Genomic DNA, 22,648 nt, shown 5'->3' on the forward strand with positions numbered 1-22,648 from the left:
TGTTGCCCTGTGAAGGACTGGCGCCTCCTCCAGGGTGTGTTCCCGCCTTGCGCCCAATGATTCCAGGTAGGCTCTGGACCCACCGTGACCCTGAACTGGATAAGGGTTACAGATAATGAATGAATGAATTACAGCTTCAAAGTCAATGTGATGCTCCACTGACCTGCCATATGGAGAATATAACCTGTGTAGTTGCTACTCTAGGCTCAACACTGCAGAAACAGCACTATGTAACTTTTGGAGGAGGGTAGGAAACCAGTTTGATGCCTTGAGTGATCACTGGTATTTAATAGAAGTGAGTGTATCTCAAATGGCTCCCTACTCCCTAAAGAGTGCACTATGTAAGTCTGAACCTGTACTGCTTGTTCTTCCAGTATTTCCATCAGGTTTTCTTGAACAATTGTAGGCTTTTTACTTACAATGAATGTCCATTAACCATGAGTGTGTCCTGTAATTTCATCTTTAGCAGGTTTGTATGAGTAGTTAAATGCCGTTTTCACAGCTTCTGTAATCACTCACTGCCACTTAATGTGCTCCACTGAAACAACAAAATGAAAAGACCTTCAAATTTAACTCAATGCATTTATTACATCTAAACATCTCTAAATAAACAGGTAACATTCATTAAGTAAACAATTTCTTCCAATGCATGTAATAAATATTTTTTTTCTTAGTACTTTATACAAACCAACATTGTTCTACTGTACAATATTTCTTCCACATCTCCTTAAAAAGCTGTTTTTTTTCTCTCGTAGGACATGCCACAGACGTAAGTGAAAGTTTAAGGCAGTGAGCGCAGATGTCAGCTTATGTGAAATGGAAAAAAATATATAATAATAAGATCCGACTTCGACATCAAGTCCACTTGTAGCACAGTATTTCGCATCTAAAAATATAGAAATCATTTCAAATGCTCCGGTATCCCACGTCAGAACACGAATACACAGCACAGGAACATCCAGGTTCACACGATTACCCTTACGTCAAAGCGTACACACACACGCACACACACACACACACACTCACACCCCGCCCCCAACCCAAACTTTAACCATAAGCTTTCCCTTTATCAATCATCGCAAAACATTGACATCAAGTTAATTCCATGAAACACACGACCAAATTCGACTGCTGACACCGACCAGGGGTCACTCGGCTCTAACGAATCATTCCTAGTCAGCGTCATTTTACAGAGAATAGAGGGAAAGAGAGAAGGAAGCTTGGACAAAACACTGGTCAGTCAGTCTGATTTCTCCTGAAAGTAGGTGTGACCTTTATGCTTCCAGTAACCACCACGAATGCAATTTGGAGCCATATCACAGCTGTAGCTTGTTTGAAAACATGCTCTTTTTAGCTCCTCGGGGTCGAACGAAAGGGGACTCCGACACCTGCAGTTACCATAGCAACCTTAGAGGGCTTTAACGAGAGGTTGATACTGGACGTGACACGCTCCGCATCGGTTATTTCAGCAAATATGACAAGCCAGTCTTTAAGGATGTCCGAGACACAGGGGGCTGATAACTCGTTTCATAACTGCCAGAAAACCACGGGAGCGAAGAAAGTACAAGGAGCTGCCGTCCGTATGGTTTGCGTCTGGCTGTAAATAACGCTCACGTCCCCACGGGTGGTATCTGACACAAGAGAAACAATCGTTAAACGCAAGTCGACTGGAACATTACGTGTGAAATGGACCATATAAAGGCTTCTCTCCTATAGTTAGATATCTTTGTTCGGCGAATGAACGACAAACACAAGTACGACGTGGGATTTAAATAAGAACAAATGAATGAATGACTTAAATAACGTCTTAAATACTATGACAGCACACACACTAACAAAAAGTGCATTCAACTGATTTGATGCATATGTACACAGCACTGTGCAGGTCAGAGACCACCTGTCATTTATGTTCAGTTAATTAAGTTATTATCAGTGTCTGGAAAAAACTGAGAAAAACAAAACAATACAAACAAAAAAAAAAACAGAGATATTTTCTCATCCTCTTGCATTTATTGCCTCACAGCATTAGAAATCCCTAAAAACATCCAACAACACTGAGGGGTGGACTCTCTGGTAGCCAGTCCAACAGGTTTAGTGTTCTACCAGGTTCTGCACGGTTGTTAGGAGACACAACACCGCTGTATTTTTTACTATATACTTAAAGAAAAAAAAAGTACTTTTGTGTATGTGGATATCTCCTCAAGAAGTGGACATCTAATTCATTCATTCATCCATTATCTGTAACCTTTATCCAGTTCAGGGTCACGGTGGGTCCAGAGCCTACCTGGAATCATTGGGCGCAAGGCGGGAATACACCCTGGAGGGGGCGCCAGTCCTTCACAGGGCAACACACACTCACACATTCGGACACTTTTGAGTCGCCAATCCACCTACCAACGTGTGTTTTTGGAATGTGGGAGGAAACCGGAGCACCCGGAGGAAACCCACGTGGACACAGGGAGAACACACCAACTTCTCACAGACAGTCACCCGGAGCGGGAATCGAACCCACAACCTCCAGGTCCCTGGAGCTGTGTGACTGCGACACTACCTGCTGCGCCACCGTGCCGCCCAGTGGACATCTTAATGGATATCTCAAATCAACAAATCAAAACATCTCCAGAACATCTTGTGAAAATGAAGTAACCGACTGGTGGTCTCTAAGTGTCGCACAGTACTGTGCTGTATTTCCACATGAATAAAATCTCCCACGTCAACACAATAATCAAGAAGAGCAAGTCAACTGAATGATTACATGGTGATGATGAAATGTATGCACAAGGAAATCAAAACATCTCCAGAACATCTTGTGAAAATGAAGTAACCGACTGGTGGTCTCTAAGTGTCGCACAGTACTGTGCTGTATTTCCACATGAATAAAATCTCCCACGTCAACACAATAATCAAGAAGAGCAAGTCAACTGAATGATTACATGGTGATGATGAAATGTATGCACAAGGAAATCAAGAACATTTTTCTATTAAAGAAATATAACGTATTTCTTCAGTGTCAAACGGCAATAAAGAAAAATACTGATGGTATTTAAACAGCTAGAAGAATGCGATGTGGAAAAGGAGAGATCAGAGGGCAATAAGAGAACAAAATGATCAAAACGAAATCAGTCTGCCACACCATGGAGGCTAAATAAGGACATTACGATCCCAACATACGATCACCTCTGAAATACAATTAGGCTTTGGGACAAATTCTGGACACTGCATGGGTCCAGACAACTCAAGTTACACATTAAAGACACACTCTCTCTCTCTCACACACACACACACACACACACAGGCAGCCAGATAGAAGGCTTTAATTAGCCTGAATCATACCAGGCTAAAAAAGTTGCCTTACCTTCAATTTTATTAATTTAACTCATTCATTAAATAAATATACCTTTTCTTTTTTTAACTCAGTAAGTTTAGAGCCGTAAAGAGAACAGTCATGCGCATCCAGAGCAGGATGTCATTTGATATTCTGAGAGAGTCTTTGAAGTGCGCTTTTTCTCTCTCATCTACTACAATGAATCAGTTCTAGTGGTTTAGAAAAAGGAGGGTTCATGGCAGATCTGCTGATAAACCACTCTGTTTTTGAAAGCCACATGTTTAACCTGGAAGCGCTTTGAGCAGATAGGGTTTCTGTCATACCTTATTTGTTAGAAACCTCTCATCCATTTTGTGGATGAGAGCAGCAGTGAGGGTCACGAGTTACTGTCAACTCAATATTACTTGTAAGAAAGAGCAGTGAAAAATGAAGAGTGGTTTTAAAAGACCTGTGTGTTTCTGAAGAACTTCGGAAAGCTCCGAACACTAAACACACCAAACAATACTGGACTGAATGGGTCCGCTTAGAACATGGAATTAGGAAAAACACTCCACTGTTGTCCCAATCTGCTGGAAGGGTCCGAATTAGCGTCAGAATGACCACATACTTCAGTAGTTATCGAAGTGTTAGAATAGAAAATTAGAATTTGCTACATGTAAATAATCCTCTATATTTTTCACGCAAAAAAACTGGTGCTCCACTAGAGGGCAGTGTCCAAACGACATCTTACATTTCTCTATCGGATAGAGAACCAGGCTTGGTGTCGGAAGGTTGCTGGTTTGATCGGCAGGAACCGCCATGGCTGAGGTGCCCAAACACTCCCCAAGCACCGAGGATGGCTGCTCAAGTGAGAGTTTGTGTTTTCACTGTCACGAAAGGGATAAGTGCAGCTCATAAAGCATGTCTCTAATTCACCAATGTCACTAATGAACCCTGTAAAAGAAGGCAGCAGATGTAAGTTTAAAACACTGGAGCGTTTCTTTAAAATACTCTTTAGTCCATGGAATAAATTCAGCCCCATCTTAGCCCTGTTTCTTAGTTATTTCACACATCAGTCGAACCCAGACAAAGCTCTATTGCTCTGACGCACTGTGGAACCTCTCAGTTAATCACCTCTCAGAAACAAGGGGAAAGAAGAGAAGTCTGAGCGACTAAAAGAATGAAACAAACGAGCAAAAAGAGAGAAAGGAAAGAAAATAACAGCTAAAGAGGATGAGTTTCTGTGGCGTAGCTTTAGGCATTGTGCAATCAACAAACAAACGTGGTCTAAAAAAAACGAATTCCGCACAATTCCCGTTGAAGGCAGTTCCTAAGACGGACACATGACAGCACAAGCAAAGCATAATCCATCTGCTCTAAAGTATAAATAAGAGATTAAGAAAAAATATTTATAATGGCAGTCAATCATCACCAATCTGTTTCCCCGTAGCATATTCCTGAAGGTAAAGGAATGCTTGTTAACAGTTCATATACTTCATATAATTTAAAAGTATTACAAAACCATCTGCGTGCTGAAAAACACTGCCAGCTGAAGAGTCTCCGTCTGAGCTGAAAAGCATGCCTGGGTCCATCTGGAGACGCGGGCGACCAATGGGCAGAAGGACAGCGAAGTCCTTGTGTGGGAGGGCTGTGCTTTGATGTGGAATTAGAAATGATACTGAACGTAATGTAGGACAAAAAAAAACCTAAAAAGATACAAAATATTACATTAACAGTACAATCCAGGGGACAACAAAGTGAAGATGTGTGACAAAATCAAGAGTCTGTTTTTCCCATGGAAGAAAACAAACAAAAACCCTTCGTTACTCGCAGAATAGGAAAAGAATGTCTTTCGAGTTTATATATATATACAAAAAGTAAAACTGAAAATATATTTGTTCTCTGTACACGGCAACGTTCCTCAATGTTTTTGGAAAAAAACAAACAAAAAATCTCTTTTCTTGTCGAGCTTCTTTGTTTTTTTGTTTTTGTTTCATTTTTGTTTTTTTTTTTTGTTTTTTTTTTATTCTCTGCCAATGTCTTTTCAGTTTGTTTGGCGCTGGACTACAGTCATGTGCAAGTTTAGACGCTCCTGCTCATGTCTTGATCGTGTCCAAAATGAAAAAGACCCTCTGACCCTCTGCAGAGAACAAAACTATAGATGGACGTTTTTTTTTTTTTTTTGCAAACACTTGTGCCCGATTTCTACTGAATCTGAACAATAAAAAAGGCGTTTTATATTCCCCCGCAATATTCGCAGCTCAGCAAATGAACTGTAATTGTGCAGTAACGTGTAGAAACATGTTCTCTGCAGAGGGAGTGAACTTTACGTCACTTGGACTACCAGCAAAAACCAAGAACAGGGGCACCAGGACTTTCGCACGTGGCCGTACGTGATCAGTCTAAGGAGATGACGTCAGGGATGGCTCCGTAGATGGCGGAGGCCATGGCCGTGTCAGAGGCAGAGCGAGGGACAGCGGACAGGCCGTGGTGAGCCTCTCGCAGGCTGTTGGACGACAGGCTGCCGCTGGAGCTGCTGCTGTTGCTGCGGTTGACGTTGACGGGTGCGTGGACACCGCTGCTGCTGACCGGCGTGCTGGGAGGGTCCAGAAACAGCTGAGATGAGCTGTAGGGCAAGAAACGGTTCAGGAGCAGATCGTGGTCTTCAGACGCCGAAGCGGCCGCTGCCATCACCATGTTGTAATGCTGTGGGAAAAGCATTCAGAGCTCAGCTTCACAGCTGTACTACGGGACTACATTAGTGATGTAGAATGGTGCTGTGTCGACAGTGAGTCTCACCTGGTGATTATCTCCTTGCAAAAAGGAGAAGAAGTTCAAATCTGTTAAAAAAGAAAGAAGATGTGTTCACTACACTCATTTTCCTATTAGCAGTTGACATTTTGATAAAGAACAGGGGTGTGTTCTACTTTTTACTGAACAGCAGAAAACACAAGAAAAAAAAAGTCATCACTTTTGAGAGAGAATATTTTCCGCGTATAATTTTACACGGTTTGATAAATTGCAGCTGCCCTTTGTATTGTGTAAACCTGATTCTCCAATGGAAACATTTGTATAAGGTCATAATGTCATTTCCTTTGTACCTGATCACACTTCCAAGTAAAACACGGTGTCAGGTGTCTGATCTAGCTGAGCATTTATGTTTGGTGGAGCCGGTAGGAAGGGGGATAATATTATTACTGGCAAATATTATGTACCCTTGTCCAATCCTGCCTAGTGTTGTAATCAAAACACAAAAGCAGAGTTATTGGTATGATAAAAAATTCTGAACAACATAAATGAATAATGCTTAATATATCCATAGACATGTACTAACAAAGATACTGAAACTAAATAAATAAATAAATACATACATATTAAGATATTGGTGGGTGTGTGTGGTATGCGTTTGTGTTCCCAATAGTGTGTGTGTGTGTGTGTGTGCTGGGTTTGTATACCTGACAGATCATTAGGAGTAGGATAATAGTGACGGTAGTCCTGTATGAGGGGCGGTGGAGGGGGGATATAATTGGTTTCCACTTGAGGCATGCTGGGAGTTCGACTCACAGGAGACGGCTGTGTGCACAGATTCAGCACTCTACAGAATCAAACAATCACACAGAGATTTAGGAATGAGAAGAAGAATGTTCATTTTGTTACATTTTCATTTATATGCAAATTAGCTCCTTTCTAGCATTATACATGATGGCCTCATATCGAGGAAACGCATGATGCCTGAATTCAGCTCGAATGACACTTTTTAAAGGGGCAGCTGTGGGTTAGGGAACTAGCCTCGTGACTGGGAAATCAGTGGCCTGATCCCCTGAACCAACAAGGAACTTGAGCAAGGCACTTAACACCCAAATGCTCTGTGGATACTGTGGACAGGGCTGCCTACCGCTTCGGGCATGTGTGCTCACTGCCTCCTAGTGTTGGTGTTCAGTAGTGTGTATTTGTGTCTTTTACTTCCATATGGATGGGATACATGCAGAGGTCAAATTCCTGTGTGTGTGTGTGTGTGTAAGTTCAATGGCCAATGAGTGTGGTTATTACCCAACAGAGGGCAGTGTAGAGCCTGGGTTTAGATTTATGTCATGTTTTCTGTTATACTTAGAGATTTCATCTGTTTTGCCAAATGAAAAAGCACAGAAAGACCACAGCAGCTGGCTAAATGTTACCAGACAAGACACAGCACTGTCCAGATTACAGGTTACACTTAAAATGATTACTTATTCACTGCCTCAGGTGCTGTTTTTGGCTGGGGGATATATTATGACAACGTGCATCAATTTGAATGCAACTACCCATAAAATATCAAGCTAGGTGCACATCCTGCATACATACCCCTTATTCATCTGTGGGGAAGCAGGCGAGAGGGAGGGACAGTTTCGCTTCGGAGGGGGTTCGTCGTCCTCCTCATCCTCAGACGAGCTGTCTAGAGTCAGGTCAATCACTTCCACTTTCTTACTGCTGCTGTTTGTGTGAGAGTTGGATTTCTGCTCGGAAACCGACGTCCGACAGCCACCTGCCAGCATGAGCGCATGGAAGAAAGCAGAGACAGGATATGTATGAGGACGATTTTAATTCTAACTGTCTTTCTGTCCAGCCCCTGTCCTCCATTCTTCTAGTATCCCCACAGTAATTCATTCATTCATTCATTATCTGTAAGCGCGGTGGGTCCTGGAATCATTGGGCGCAAGGCGGGAACACACCCTGGAGGGGGTGACAGTCCTTCACAGGGCAACACAGACATTCACTCACACCTACGGACACTTTTGAGTCGCCAATCCACCTACCAACGTGTGTTTTTGGACTGTGGGAGGAAACTGGAGCACCCGGAGGAAACCCACGCGGACACAGGGAGAACACACCACACTCCTCACAGACAGTCACCCAGAGGAAACCCACGCGGACACAGGGAGAACACACCACACTCCTCACAGACAGTCACCCAGAGGAAACCCACGCGGACACAGGGAGAACACACCACACTCCTCACAGACAGTCACCCAGAGGAAACCCACGCAGACACAGGGAGAACACACCACACTCCTCACAGACAGTCACCCGGAGGAAACCCACGCAGACACAGGGAGAACACACCACACTCCTCACAGACACTCACCCGGAGGAAACCCACGCAGACACAGGGAGAACACACCACACTCCTCACAGACACTCACCCGGAGGAAACCCACGCAGACATAGGGAGAACACACCACACTCCTCACAGACACTCACCCGGAGGAAACCCACGCAGACACAGGGAGAACACACCACACTCCTCACAGACAGTCACCCGGAGGGGGAATCGAACCCACAACCTCCAGGCCCCTGGAGCAGTAATTCATTCTTCTTATTTCTCCCAAAATACAGCCAAACTATACAGCAGTACAGCCCACACCAGCGTTATGAACATCTGTGAGCAGTCATTATGTTTTGGCTCATGTGTATGAGCATCCTGATCAAACTCGCATGCTCCAGGTGAGTTTTTATGACTTACACACAGTGGAAAAAAAAATGCAACATCATAAAGGCTGCTCTCTAGAGTCAGAGTCTACCCGTGTTCTTAATGTATTAAACAATGTATATCAATTTCAACAGGGAGCAAATTAAAACTAGAATGCTATTTTGTTTATATTGTGCACCATGCATCTACTGCACTGACGCTCACCCAATTACTGAAAAAAGGCTCACCATCCCCACTCTGCTCAACTCTGTCTCTTTGAAATTTCAGATGTTCAAAGTCATTACAGTGTGTCTCCTGGAAAAGTTCTCCTTCAATAAAGTGCCCGATGAGGATTTTTTGGACCTAATGGGATGACTAATGCCTTTCACATTTTCTGACAGGCAATTTACAAAGTTTTAATATCATTTGAGCATACTTGACATTCTCCTAATTATTCTTGAAGCCAATTTACCTTTAGGATTACGAAAGCTCCCTAAAGCCAAAGAAAGGTGAATGCATAATGAAAACTCCCAAATTTTTTTCTTAACGAACAATTTTTCATTTCAGTGATGATAGGAATTTAAAAATTGGTAAGAGGGAAAAATATGAAAAAAAAAAACACAATAAAAAAACAACAATAATAAGAGCAGTAAGCTGAAGAAGGCCGTGAAATAACACACACCACTGAGTTATTAATTTCATTTGGTTTCCTTTGGTTTTCGGCCCCAAAGTCGCTTTCCTTCGTTCTCTTGTGTTTTATGATTAAAAACACTCAGCGAGTTCTGGTTTGCTTCTGGAGCCAAAGACCAGTCACAGTACTGCAGATGATAGATCATTCCCCTCTGCTGCTATACGCATGTGGAATCAGCGCCCTGATAACATCCAGCAGACAGTCTGAACTCTTTTAAATCTCTTCTTAAACCTCACTGATTTATGGATGCACTGATCTGCCTCTATTTGGAATCCTTCATTTTACTGTATGTTACTTCAGGTGTTTTTATTCTTATTTGTTTTATTTTCCTCAATTATCTGTCTTTACATATGCCTTGTTTATACACACTTACTTTTTTGTCTTTTACGTGTTTACTTTGTTCCCTTTTTCTATTTTACTTTTGTACTTTCATTTACTCAGTTTATAAAATTTTTACGTTTGTGTTTAATACAGAATACCTTTCTTCTGTTTTTATCTAATGTGTTAAAAGCTGTTGGAAAAAAATATTATTATTATTATCAGTAGCAGCAGCATATTCTTATATATTATACAATATACATTCTGTAATTAATAAAAATCCATTGTCATATAAATGTATGAACATTATTATCACTAAAGTGCTGCTGTTTCAGTGGAAGACAGAATAGTACATTTTTAAAGAAAGAGAGAGAGCAAGAGAAAGGAGAGAGAGAGAGAGAAAGTGAGAGAAAGAGAGAGAGAAAGAGAAAGAAAAGAGAGAGAGAGAGAAAGAGAAAGAAAGAGAGAAATTGAGAGAAAGAGAGAGAGAGAGAAAGTGAGAGTGAGAGAGAGAGAGAGAGAAAGAAAGAAAGAGAGAGAAAGAGAGAGTGAGAGAAAGAGAAAGATATCGATAAAACTGGTAAACAGTACTTTGTTTAGCTGATATTTGCTCTCATATTGTCTTCTCAAAATCACATTTTCCATGACTGACAGTGTTTTCTAATTAACTGTAGTTCTATATATTTTGTGTTTTTAGGAAAGAAAAACAACAAAGTAAACTTTGCCTACATTGATTTACTAAACTTGTAAATAACATTCCACTAGACCTCATCTGTTATAAATAAATATAAATTGCATTTCATGTAAAGTATTCATATGAACTCCCTCCAGGTGGACTATTCATACAGGTGCTTAAAGTAACTTAACCTTTCAATGTGCATCAGAAATGAGTCGGTGGATTGTATAAAACCAGCATTAATTTTGCTCAAATTTCACAATTATTTGAACACAACTCAACATATGTTTGATCGCTAGGTTGTACACCGCCGTACGTGATCACATCCTCCATCTTGTGCATGATCTTCATGTCTGAGTCTATGTTTAGTTTAAATGTTGTTGTAAGTATTGATTTTCCCCACGCCTTAATGTTTACCCGCTGTGCTATTAGCAAGGCCAGGCCAGACAACCACAGGCCCAGGCGCAAACAGACACACAGACAGACACATGTGCGTGTGTGCGTGCACGCTCCCACACTCACACAAATACACACGCGCACACAGAGAGCCAGTCTTAAATACAGGCATTAATAAAAGACCTTGTGCTTCATGCTCATGTCACTGGCAGTGGAACAAATCCTTCCCTTTACACTGTGACTACATCACAATAAAAAGACCAAGAAAGGAGGACCAAAATAGACCTTTTCCATATACTTTCATTTAAAATAAAAAATTTAGAATTCCCAATCATGTAAATATACTTTATAGCATCTACAGCACATTCTAATATTAAAAAAATAAAAATAAACAGACTTATATTACTCTTATTATATAAAATAAAAAGACAATTTAGAGCCAAGTTCCAACAATTATCATTAAATAACTCTCTACAAATGCAGTGTGTGATTAAACTTTCCTGCAATGAATCCAAAACTATAACTGTGACAGAAATGTGTGTATTTCCTAAAGAATAACAAAAAGAATGTTAAATGTATAAACACATGATTTCTAAGTGAAAAACAAAGTGGGCAAAAACAGGAAGTTACCGTCTACGCCGTTACATGAAGCAGACACTTCCTGCACCTCCTTTTTCGACCTCATGGGGGCCCAACTGCCATCCTCTTTAAACTGGATCTCATCACAGTCCACACAGCTGTTTAGAATCTCCATAAACAACCTAGAGAGAGAGAGAGAGAGAGAGAGAGAGAGAGAGAGAGAGAGAGAGAGAGAGAGAGAGAAAGAGAAACAATAGAGTAAAATTTGAATCAATCCTAAGAAAACCTATTTTCCCCTGAGCTCTTTTTTTCCTGTTCTCTCCAGTTCTTTGTTCATGACTAATAACTTTGCTCTTTCATTTGCACTTTAATTTATTTTAATGTATATGTGATTTACGGAGGTAATAAAGAAATATGTAACATTTTGGCTAGTAAAGCATAATAAAGCATTGCTCTGCACCGAGAAAGGGAGGGAAAAAGAGAGAGAGAGAGAGAGAGCAAGCGAGTGAGCAAAAGAGAGAGAGAGAGAGAGAGAGAGAGAGAGAGTGTGCAGAGGTGGGGGAAGGGCTGAGAACTGTCCGCCTCCCAAATGAATGAAAATAAACACACACACACACATCTGCTACCCAAGCTGAGCCCAAGAAGGCCAGACAAAACATCAGAGTTTGGGCTGAGTTCTTATCAATTTTTATTGATCTCTCGCTTTGCTTGTTAAGTTCAGTGAAAATATGTTAAGAATTTCTGCTGTAGGAGCATTAGCATGAGAAACTGTAGCATATCAGGGCTAACGGCTGCCCACAGGTGAGTGTAAGCGTGGGTCTTTATATTGGAGGTGTTCAGATATCGGTGTGTTGCAGGAAAGCCTACCCATCAATGATGAGGTGCTCATAGGGGGCTTTCTTGTCACAGACAGGACACACCCAGGTGGGCTTCTTCTCATTCATCTGGATGTAGAGCGTTGCATCAAAACACTGCAGGTGTGAACATGTCACTGCCCGGCACGGAATCATCAGCCGCATCTTCCCCAGCTGCACGCACACGCACACATGGTGGCAAAACACACAACCCACATGGAAATAGGACAAACAAACACATGCACACACACGCACAGGTGGACAGAAAAACCACAAGCACACAACAGTAAATCAAGACTGAATATTTATACTAGAGTTACAAGTATTTTCTTAAAACCATCATTATTTAATCTAATATTTCAAATGACTGTGCTTCTAAGACCCACAAACGACAAGCAGGAAAACTGGGGAAATCAGGAGTGAGAGAACAGCACTGTCTCCTCTTTCAATCAACACCTGAGGTGCCTTTGAGCAAAGCCCATAACCCCAAATTGCTCTCCAGGTGTTGGGGACGGCTGCTACGCTGCTCTAGGTGTGTGTGGTCACTGCCCCTAGTGCACCATGAATGGTGTGTGGCCATGGATGGAATAAATGCATATTTATATGTGTGTGTGTGTGTGTGTGTGCGCATGTCAGTGTTTTTGAGTGACTGAATGATTGTTTAAGTATCTCTGTTTCAGAATATCCATAACAGTGGGTTGTTTTGAGCAGGCATTTCAAAACAGCAGCATGGAGTTTAATGCTTCAGGCCTGATAAGGCTCCAGGCTATCAGACTGCAAGTCTGGACTTGTGAGTTCATGAAAACAAGTAATTGAAAAACTGAGTGCGTGTGCTTACCGGACACAGCAGCGACACTCTCAGACTGGTGGTGGCAATCTCACTGTCGGGGTCTGCTGTTAATTTTTCTTTTACTGCAGAACATGAGCAAGCAAACAGGGTTATCCTCAGTCAGTGAGACAACACGTTATCAGCCTCGCTAAAAAGATACGTCTAGTCTGTGGCCAAAGATCAAACTAAACTACAGCGTACTGCAAGAAAAGCAACTCTACATGTGACTTTTTGTACAGACTCGCAAATGGCATTAGAGGGAAAAAAGGAATGGTTCACAGTGTTAAATTGAATGCTGGCTGTCTAACATTAAACTGTCAAATTATAGTTAATTTTCATATACATTTGATTAACAATTATAGTGTCGTCTTTTGTTCACTGTACTAATATTAATGTCTAGAGTGGTTGAACTGGCTTAACAGATTTTTGTTTCCTTGCTGTTGTTACTTAGTAACTTCCAACAGAAAATAGAATTGAGCTTAAGCTCAAATAAACAAACATTACTGACCACTGCTTCATGCTAATGGAAGAAAATCCATTATTTACTGTGGACTATTAAAGCTAATAATTGTGGGACTTGAGTGTGGTCGGTCCAATAATTGTCCGTTCAAATAAATGGGGTCATGCGACTAAGCAACAACTGTCAGCCAACTACACGACACAACAGAACATCCAAAATCATACAAACATTCTTTGTGCATGTTCTACACACACACTCAGAGGTGAAACAAATGAAGTTGGTCTTACTCAAATCCAAAGGCAGCTTCTACCCTCAACCACAACAGCAGCTTAGCAGCAGCATGCTAACACATAATTTATCAGGGTCTCTAGACAGCATGGTAATAAATTAGAAAAAGCAAGCTGAAGCATTTGGTACAACTGCCTTGAGCCCAGGTGCTATTAGACTAGAATTTATAACCTGTTGGGGCAATTACAGGAGCATTCTTTTAGAATTAACAAGCTAGCTCAGACACTTTATAGGCTGCTGCATGCAATATGTGGCCATTCAAGCATTTTGGAAACTTTGCAATGCTGACTTAGGAATGAAATAGGTGCATCTTTTTCAGCCGGGCCATGATAATGATGGATACTTATTTTAATGATTTTGAAAAATCATTAATTAAACAGTTAATGTGAGCTCTTTTCAAGTATGGATTAACCGTTATAGTGTTAGTGAAGACAAGGATTTAGTGGTATGAACTATCTTTTTTCCGCTGTAAATGCTTTTTAAAACTTATGGCTTTGCTTAGGTTCTTAGGCCCAGATCTTACATTGTTGTGACCATGGATCACATTCAGTAAATAGTGAGTGTTCTTACTGAGTGCTCTAGAGTGGTCTGGGTTTCTGATGCCCTTGGCACGGAGTCTCTGTAACAGCGCTGTTGACGACTGCTGCTTCACCAGATAAACCGCCATAGAGTAGCTCTACAAGGGAACACAAACAGACTCGCATTGAACTGTAAATATATGACCATGAGCGGGGGTTATATATGTGACAATGACATTGGTAGGTCATCAGACAAGTGTTAAAGCATTTCAGAAACCAAAGCATTCAAATGATCGGATACGGATAAGTGATAAATTAAAGGAAATAACATAAGTGTAAAGGGTTTAGAAGCTTTCACCCTGGTCTACTCCATAACACAGCAGTTTAGTGCTGTCCTGTGTTACATGGCATGTACAAAAACAGCTGATTTTGGTTCATGAAATAGCCCTCTGTGGCTCTGAGAGATGAAGTGTTACTGGGGTATAAATATCAGATGCTTCTGTCACAAATAAATTCATAAAAACCGGCTAACGCTTCATTCGGAAAAGTTGATTATAAGTAACTATTGTGACCTCTATAAGGGAAAGACATGAGTAAATAAGGACGGATTATAGTGATCAAAATTGCACATCTTGTAATTATTTACAGCTTTTAATAACCGTTTATACAACTATGTCAGGAAAATGATACGACAGAGTTTTAGGGCCACAGCATTGAAAAAAGAAAAAACATTCAGGGAATAATGTTAGAATAATTCTGAGAATAATGTTGGAATGATTCTAAGAATAATGTTGGAATGATTCTGAGAATAATGTTGGAATGATTCTGAGAATAATGTTGGAATAATTCTGAGAGTAATGTTGGAATGATTCTGAGAATAATGTTGGAATAATTCTGAGAGTAATGTTGGAATGATTTTGAGAATAATGTTGGAATAATTCTGAGAGTAATGTTGGAATGATTCTGAGAATAATGTTGGAATTATTCTGAGAGTAATGTTGGAATGATTCTGAGAGTAATGTTGGAATAATTCTGAGAATAATGTTGGAATAATTCTGAGAGTAATGTTGGAATGATTCTGAGAATAATGTTGGAATGATTCTGAGAGTAATGTTGGAATGATTCTGAGAATAATGTTGGAATGATTCTGAGAATAATGTTGGAATGATTCTGAGAGTAATGTTGGAATGATTCTGAGAATAATGTTGGAATGATTCTGAGAGTAATGTTGGAATGATTCTGAGAATAATGTTGGAATGATTCTGAGAGTAATGTTGGAATAATTCTGAGAATAATGTTGGAATGATTCTGAGAATAATGTTGGAATGATTCTGAGAGTAATGTTGGAATGATTCTGAGAATAATGTTGGAATGATTCTGAGAATAATGTTGGAATGATTCTGAGAATAATGTTGGAATGATTCTGAGAATAATGTTGGAATGATTCTGAGAATAATGTTGGAATGATTCTGAGAGTAATGTTGGAATGATTCTGAGAATAATGTTGGAATAATTCTGAGAATAAATGTTGGAATAATTCTGAGAATAATGTTGGAATGATTCTGAGATTAAAGTGAGAAATAATCTGAGGAAAAAAAAAACAGTAAATTTCCAAGAATAAAGTCAGAATATTTAGAGAAACACTGTTTATATTATTATTTACTATAATACACAGACAGATAGACTTACAGTCTGTGCGCCATAGAGTGAGTTGTGAAAGAAGCAGTCAATGAAGTGAACAGATTTATTTATTAAATGCATCCACACAACATGACAACTAACCCCCCGTCAGTTCTGCCCCTTACTGCAATGCATACGGCTTTAGTTTATTGTACGAGTCCATAAGCTGCAAAGCAATAGAGCCTTGTGGGGTGCCAGAGTTCCACTCCCTCTAGATCGATCATTTTCATGATCATTAATTGTATCCTGTGAAACTACATGCCCTCTTCTGAATAAATGGGTTTCAGCTTTTAAATACTAATCACAATCTGGTGCTGATGTGCCAGAGGACTGAGTATTTATTCCTGAAATCTATACAATAGTATGACTTCAGCAATACACTGCATTCCTCAATTACACTGAGCTTGTGCAGGCTCCATTTTAAATGCAGCAAATTATTTTGACTTTATTCTAAGGATTATTCCAACATTATTCTGACTTTTCTCCTCAATATAGTGGCCCTAAAACAAATATAGTGAATATGTATTATAATATGACGTTTTTGCCATACGGTCCCACTCCTAATGTCAAGTAATAAATTCCTAAAACTTTGATTATTATGATTAATATAAATCTGACCTTTCTAGCCTTCCAGGCTTTTACACATTCACAGCATTATATTCCCATGACCACAGTTCACTGGGGCAACATATGGACATGTCTACCCCAGAGCACCCAACAGCTTGTAACCAATGAGCTCACTACTACCACAGGCATAATTCATATGACACTGGCTGAATGCAAAATGCTTTCCTCTCTTACACACACAACAGAATATAGGGCATGAGCTAATGGCTTTTACACCCTATGTAGGGCACTAAAGGTCAAAGTGAGTTATTTTGGAAGAAGATTTAGTCTCTTCACTCTCCATACTAAAGTAAGAAATGCAAAAAAAACCTACCACTCACTAAAACTCCACCAAAAGCGAGTTCAGACAACGCGTATGATAACAAATGACATCACCGCTAAAGGAGCTTTCCCTGTTCAGTCGTGCTTTAAGTTCAAGCAGGTGGATAAGGAAACTGATGAGAAATAGAAAGTAGCAGGGCTCTAATCTGAAAAGTAAGTAGTCATTTTAATAGAGAAGGCTTTCTCATTTCATTTGCATTTATTGATAATAGGCAAGATAATGAATTCAGTACAGTGTCAGAAAAATTAATGCACTTTTTAAGCTATGATTCCTTGGGTATATTTCAGTCCTTTAATATTTTTTAAATACACAGTGTCCTAGAAAATTATTGCCAGTTCTGGCAAAAGATGAGCAAAATGTCCTTGTTATTAGTCACATGCTCAAAGAAAGACAAAACATTTTTTCCATCACATTTGTCACTATATGAAATGGACATTCACTTCCATTCATATTACACCTTTTACAAGCTGATTCATTAGTCTTTATAAATCCTTAGGAGATCACAAATATCTGGCACAAATCATACTAAATAACCCTCCCGTCATCTTCACTCATCACTGGCCTAGGCTCATCAAGAGACAACACCTCTACACCAGTAGACTGTCTGGAAAATATGATGCATGCAACACGCTCAAAAAAGCTGGGAGTGAAGCATGATTATTAGGTCTTTCACTGTCTGAAATAACCATGGACTTCCCAGGAAAAGTCACCCATGACTTTTCATCTTTGGTACAGGGTACAAGGCAAAACATCTGACCATAGCACACATCTCCACTGTTTCTGGACTATCTGAGATGAGCTTGGGCCTATAGAACTCGATGGAATTTCTGTACAGAACTGGTGACTTTCCGTAACAGAGCTTCAGGTTCCATTGCTTGATGCAGCAGTGAACTGTGTTAAATGACACTGTATTTATCACAGTAGCATGACAGCTTCTCATGCAATGCCATCTGAGGGCTGGAAGGTCACATGCATTCAGCAGTGGTTTCTGGCCTTGCCTTACAAAGACTGTGTTCTCCTGATTTCCTGAACAAGACTTTACACTCTCCAAGTTTGGCACATTGTATTTGCTTGCAAAGATTCAACCAATATTTTTTTTTAAGTCTACTGCAGGCATCAGATTGAGATGAACAGTTAGTTTACATTTACAAAATACAATTAAGTTGGTCAATTAAAACATTGCATTTGTCAGTAATTAAAGGTCCAAGAGAATTAACTCCGATTCTTGTTTTGCTTTTTTACAGTCAAATGAGCTGAAAAAGAAAAAGGTTTGTCAGCAGACAAAAACAGCTGAGCAAAAAAGAAACTAATATTCAGTGTGTAGTATGGGGTGGATGTCTAACACTGTGATGCTGTTGTTCTTTTATAGGCTCTGTAAATCGTGTTAGAGACAATGAAACACTGAGGCCTACCCTTCCAATCTCGGATGTCCAGGAAACCACAATGGTGTTGGGGACGGTGGTGGACAGTCTGATCAGTGAGGTAATGTTAATAGGTCTGCTGGGACGCTTTGGTTCGACTCCATTTTTGGTAGGAGGAAGGTAGCCCTGCAGACAGTATCCAAAATCTTACATAAATGTATGCAAAGCATAAATGTAGTTATTTGTGAGCATTTTTTATCTCCCTCTTTCTCACCGGAAGATTACATGGCTTCCCGTTGACTTTTACACAGAGGTTAGGAGGAAAGTGGTCTTCCTGTGGACAGCTGGTTTCTGATAAGCAAAACCTAGTGAGAGGGAAATAAAACAGATTTAAACATTCTTGGCTGTTCAGAAGTGCAGAACTGCTTTAGCTTGTTGTAAATCAGCTTTCAGCAAAAATAACCAAAACCAGATTACTTACCGTAACTGTACTTGTACCGTGAAGTCACATTTGGTCCCCGAGATGTCCCTTAAGAAAAAAATTACATTCCATTACATAGAAATCAGAACCGTGTTCATGAATATTCCATCTAAAAGCACTAACAGTAAAAGGCAACATCTAAGATTGTCAGAAAATGCTGTTCTCTGGTTTCTTTATGTTCAGAAGCTTTGCCTGTTTTAAGGTGGAATGGTATTATTGAGGGGGAAAATATCAATGTTTGTAAGTGGCTGAAGTTTAACTTCTGTAAATTTTAATTCACAGTTTGAATTACCACAGAAACCTGTTTGTTACTTGAGTCGCTTAGTTTTTTAGCACTTTCAGCCTGTGTTTACTTTCATGCACTTAGTGCTCTCCTTGACTTTAGAGTCAGTTCCATCTACAGCAAAAAACATAAGTCAGTATTACCCACTGGCTCATGCGTTTCAACAGTTGGAGGTTTAAATCCTCCAGATGCCATTTCTCTGCCGTGAGCAGAGGCAGAGGGAGGGAAGGAGGGAGATACTGGGACTTTGTAAAAACATTAGACCAGTTTCGAGTACACAAACCGACTGATACAAAATCTTTTTTTGGATTAAAACCATGAACATAGCCTTTACGAGTTAATGCTGAGAAGTGCCACATTTAAACAGAATAGCAATGTTTCAACAGTCCATCATATTTCAAGAAAACCAACAGATAGATAAATCTTTCAGAACACCTGGCTATATTTCGAAGACAGAAACACATTGATTAAATGAGTTTTCTGAACTCAGCTAAAGAAGATTTTAGTTTTGTCTCACTGATTAACAAAAAGAAAATTAACATTTTAAATTTTGGTAAATGAACTCTAAGTCTCATCTCTTTTCATTCAGTTTATTGGCGTATTAGTTGCATGCAATGAGAGCATGAAAATAGTTCATGATTGAAGGAACACCTGAAAATACTGTAATAGATTTATGAATTGGGAGTGTCACTTCCTACAATATAAGAGAGATGAGGGGTGAAATCAGAAAGCAGCAGCTTCTCTGTCCTGTTTGAGTCCGACTGCAATAATTTACAAGTAAAACACCCATCCAGAGAGTGAGAGAGGACTTACATTGAGCTGCTGATCTGTTGAACTTGTTGTGGCGTTAATGCAAAAGCAAAACATGTTTCTTGAAAGCGCTGACTGTTGTCTGAAGCTGGAAATTGAAAAAGAAGAGAGCAAACAAAAAAAAGAGATCAGCGATAAATCATAAAACAGGACAAGCAGAATATGTTTATATTTTCAACACTTAAAACTGACAGGCTTTTATTTTAGAGACAAATGTTCAATGTTGATTTCAGGTGACTTTCCAAAAAAGCTCAGAACAGTTGAGGATTAGCAGCAGTGTTACTCAGTAAGATGAAAAATCAGTTTAATTTAATCCGTTTCATTTACGGTGGACAGTATTCATGTATTCACTTGATTCAGAAGAATCATATTGCCTCATGTCACCCTGGTCAAGACTGGGGAACCTCCAGGGTGTGCCCAGTGATTACCACTGCCCACCACAATCCTGAACTGAATGAATGAATGAATGTAGCCCGATTGTTTATAGTGATCCTGTATAATCTGATCTAAGATGTTATACACTTCTTAACCAAAAATACGCTTTATAAAACAAATAAAAAAAATGACAGAGTAAAGAGGACCTTTTTCTGAGGAAATCCACATACAATTCCAAGAAAGCTCATCCAAATGTGCACTTCAGAAAGCCTAAGCTATTAGTCAGTCTGTTTAGGGAAGAGAAGAGAAGCTAATCAAAGAGCAAGAGCAAGGAGAATCACTGTGTTTGGTTTTGTGTTTGGTGTCACTGTGGTTTGAAATTTAAATCAGACTACTCTTAATTTTAAATGTAAATGTAAGGTTTTCGGTGAGTTCCAACTTCCTCTCATCACTGTATCCATCTGCCCACCTGAGGAAGAAATATCTGTTCCTGTAAGAGGAATCAAAAATAAGCTTACAGAGAAGGCGATTTTTAGAATTGTTGATGTATAGCCTGTCACACTGCAGAGAAATAAGGGCTGCAGTCCATTAGTTTTGCAGCCCCAGTTTTAAGCCTCTGAACTGGATGTTAATTATTCATAATTCATATAAGCAGCAGCAGACATTGGCTCTAGAACTGAAAAATGTGAAACGATTCTGCCTGGCTTCTGTGTGTAAGCTACACCACAGTAACCATGGCTCTTTACATCGGTTCTGAGGTAGCCCTGCTAGGATCATAGCAGTGTTTTCCCACTCTAGCACACACACAGACACAGACAGAGACACACACATTTTAATGCTAAAAGTGCACTTTTGATCTTGGTCTGGTTATTGGTTATATTAATTAATACAATATATTTACCGATCTATTAAAAATCCAATAAATAAATAAATGAATGAATAAATGCAATACAATAGGAACCAGAAACTAGCATCAGAAGCCACTTTATTTAATCTGGAGAACAAGACAGATTACCGTTTACAAGAGCATTCTGTCCTAATCTATTTCTAGGTATCAAAAGGTCCCAAGCACTGCATGTATTGTGCTGTTTTACTGTTCTGGCCACTGGCAGCACAAGCGAATAAAAGTGACGTTGAGAGAAAAATGGTGGAGAGAGGGAGAGATGTTTTGAAGGAGAAATGTTTTGTTGTATTAACAGGTCTGCCCTGGTGCTTTTCTGAATTGTGTTTAGCTTTCTTGGAAACCTGACCATGTGACCTGTTCACATTTTCCTAAAGAATCACACAGCCATCGTCTCACCCTCCACAGAAACACGTCAGGAATAATAATGAGTAAACCAAGGATTTGACATAATGACTTGTCCCAGTGTTTATACAGAATTACTGTTAGGGCAAAGGATATGTACATATCTAAACATAATAATACACTGAATTAAATATATTTACATTAACAAACACTTTACCAATGCAAGGCCACTGGGTTTGAAATTTGTCCTGAATTTATATGAAACCCACAAGCACTTCTGCACTCACACGTTACAGTTAGAAAACCACATCATATACACACTCAGAGTGCTTGCAAATAAACACGCATGTGCATGTGAGCACACACACAAATGCACGTATGCATGCACACTTGCAAGCGCGCACACACAGTATTTACAGTCGAGTTCTAACTGTAAGTCCTCTTAAACATGGTAATTCTCTGTAGGTGAGACTAGCTTAAAATAACCCAAGCTACTGCAACTCAATATGTGTCTCTCTCACAGTTCAATACGTTTCACAGGCATGACCATATTTAGTTACAGCATTGTCAAAGTACTACTGCAACAACACAATCAAGAAATGCCTCAAACTTGAAAGAACCAATTGCAGTGGCTTGTGGTGAGGAAATGGACCAAAGGAGGAAGGTTTTTAATCAACAATTTGAATAATGTACCCTTGGGAAATGACACATTAAGTTGTATTGTTGTATGTAGCCACAGAGAAGTACAATTTCTTCTCATGAGGTGGATTTATCTTTGTTTTACCTGCTGTGTTTCCTCTGAGCAAGGCATGTTTTCCTCACACTGCTCACACTTTTTTTATTGGATTTGATGCTTCTCATGGCGTTCTAATTTTCCAATTGTTACCTTCTTATGGGTTAAGTACAGAACACTCACAAATCAGGACTTTGTATTGGGAGTGTTAATGATTTATTTATTTTTTTCTTAATTTATATCCTTCCCCTTTCTACTGCTTTAAAAGCTTAAGGTAGTAATCAATTTTTTCAGGACACAGAAAACAGACATTTTTTACAGTAAGATAATGATATTACCAGTTAGTTTTTCACTATCTGGGGTGTGTAATC

At 39.7% G+C, this 22,648-nt stretch overlaps 1 protein-coding gene across 1 annotated transcript in view; it reads right to left on the reverse strand.

Annotated features, from left to right (window-relative positions):
* Positions 1 to 582: 582 nt before the first annotated feature.
* LOC136678701 (E3 SUMO-protein ligase PIAS1-like) overlaps positions 583 to 22,648 on the reverse strand; it is a 55,637-nt gene continuing 33,571 nt past the window's right edge. Inside the window, exons 3-14 of the mRNA XM_066656802.1 lie at positions 19,927 to 20,011; positions 18,831 to 18,878; positions 18,624 to 18,714; positions 18,401 to 18,535; positions 14,412 to 14,517; positions 13,103 to 13,176; positions 12,278 to 12,438; positions 11,462 to 11,592; positions 7,646 to 7,826; positions 6,760 to 6,899; positions 6,104 to 6,144; positions 583 to 6,010 (exon numbers count right to left, since the gene is read on the reverse strand). Coding sequence (XP_066512899.1) covers positions 5,702 to 6,010; positions 6,104 to 6,144; positions 6,760 to 6,899; positions 7,646 to 7,826; positions 11,462 to 11,592; positions 12,278 to 12,438; positions 13,103 to 13,176; positions 14,412 to 14,517; positions 18,401 to 18,535; positions 18,624 to 18,714; positions 18,831 to 18,878; positions 19,927 to 20,011 — 1,502 coding nt within the window. The 3' untranslated portion in view covers positions 583 to 5,701. The remainder of the gene's footprint in view (positions 6,011 to 6,103; positions 6,145 to 6,759; positions 6,900 to 7,645; positions 7,827 to 11,461; positions 11,593 to 12,277; positions 12,439 to 13,102; positions 13,177 to 14,411; positions 14,518 to 18,400; positions 18,536 to 18,623; positions 18,715 to 18,830; positions 18,879 to 19,926; positions 20,012 to 22,648) is intronic.

The sequence above is a fragment of the Hoplias malabaricus genome, chromosome Y (assembly GCF_029633855.1).
Source record: "Hoplias malabaricus isolate fHopMal1 chromosome Y, fHopMal1.hap1, whole genome shotgun sequence".
NCBI lineage: Eukaryota > Metazoa > Chordata > Actinopteri > Characiformes > Erythrinidae > Hoplias > Hoplias malabaricus.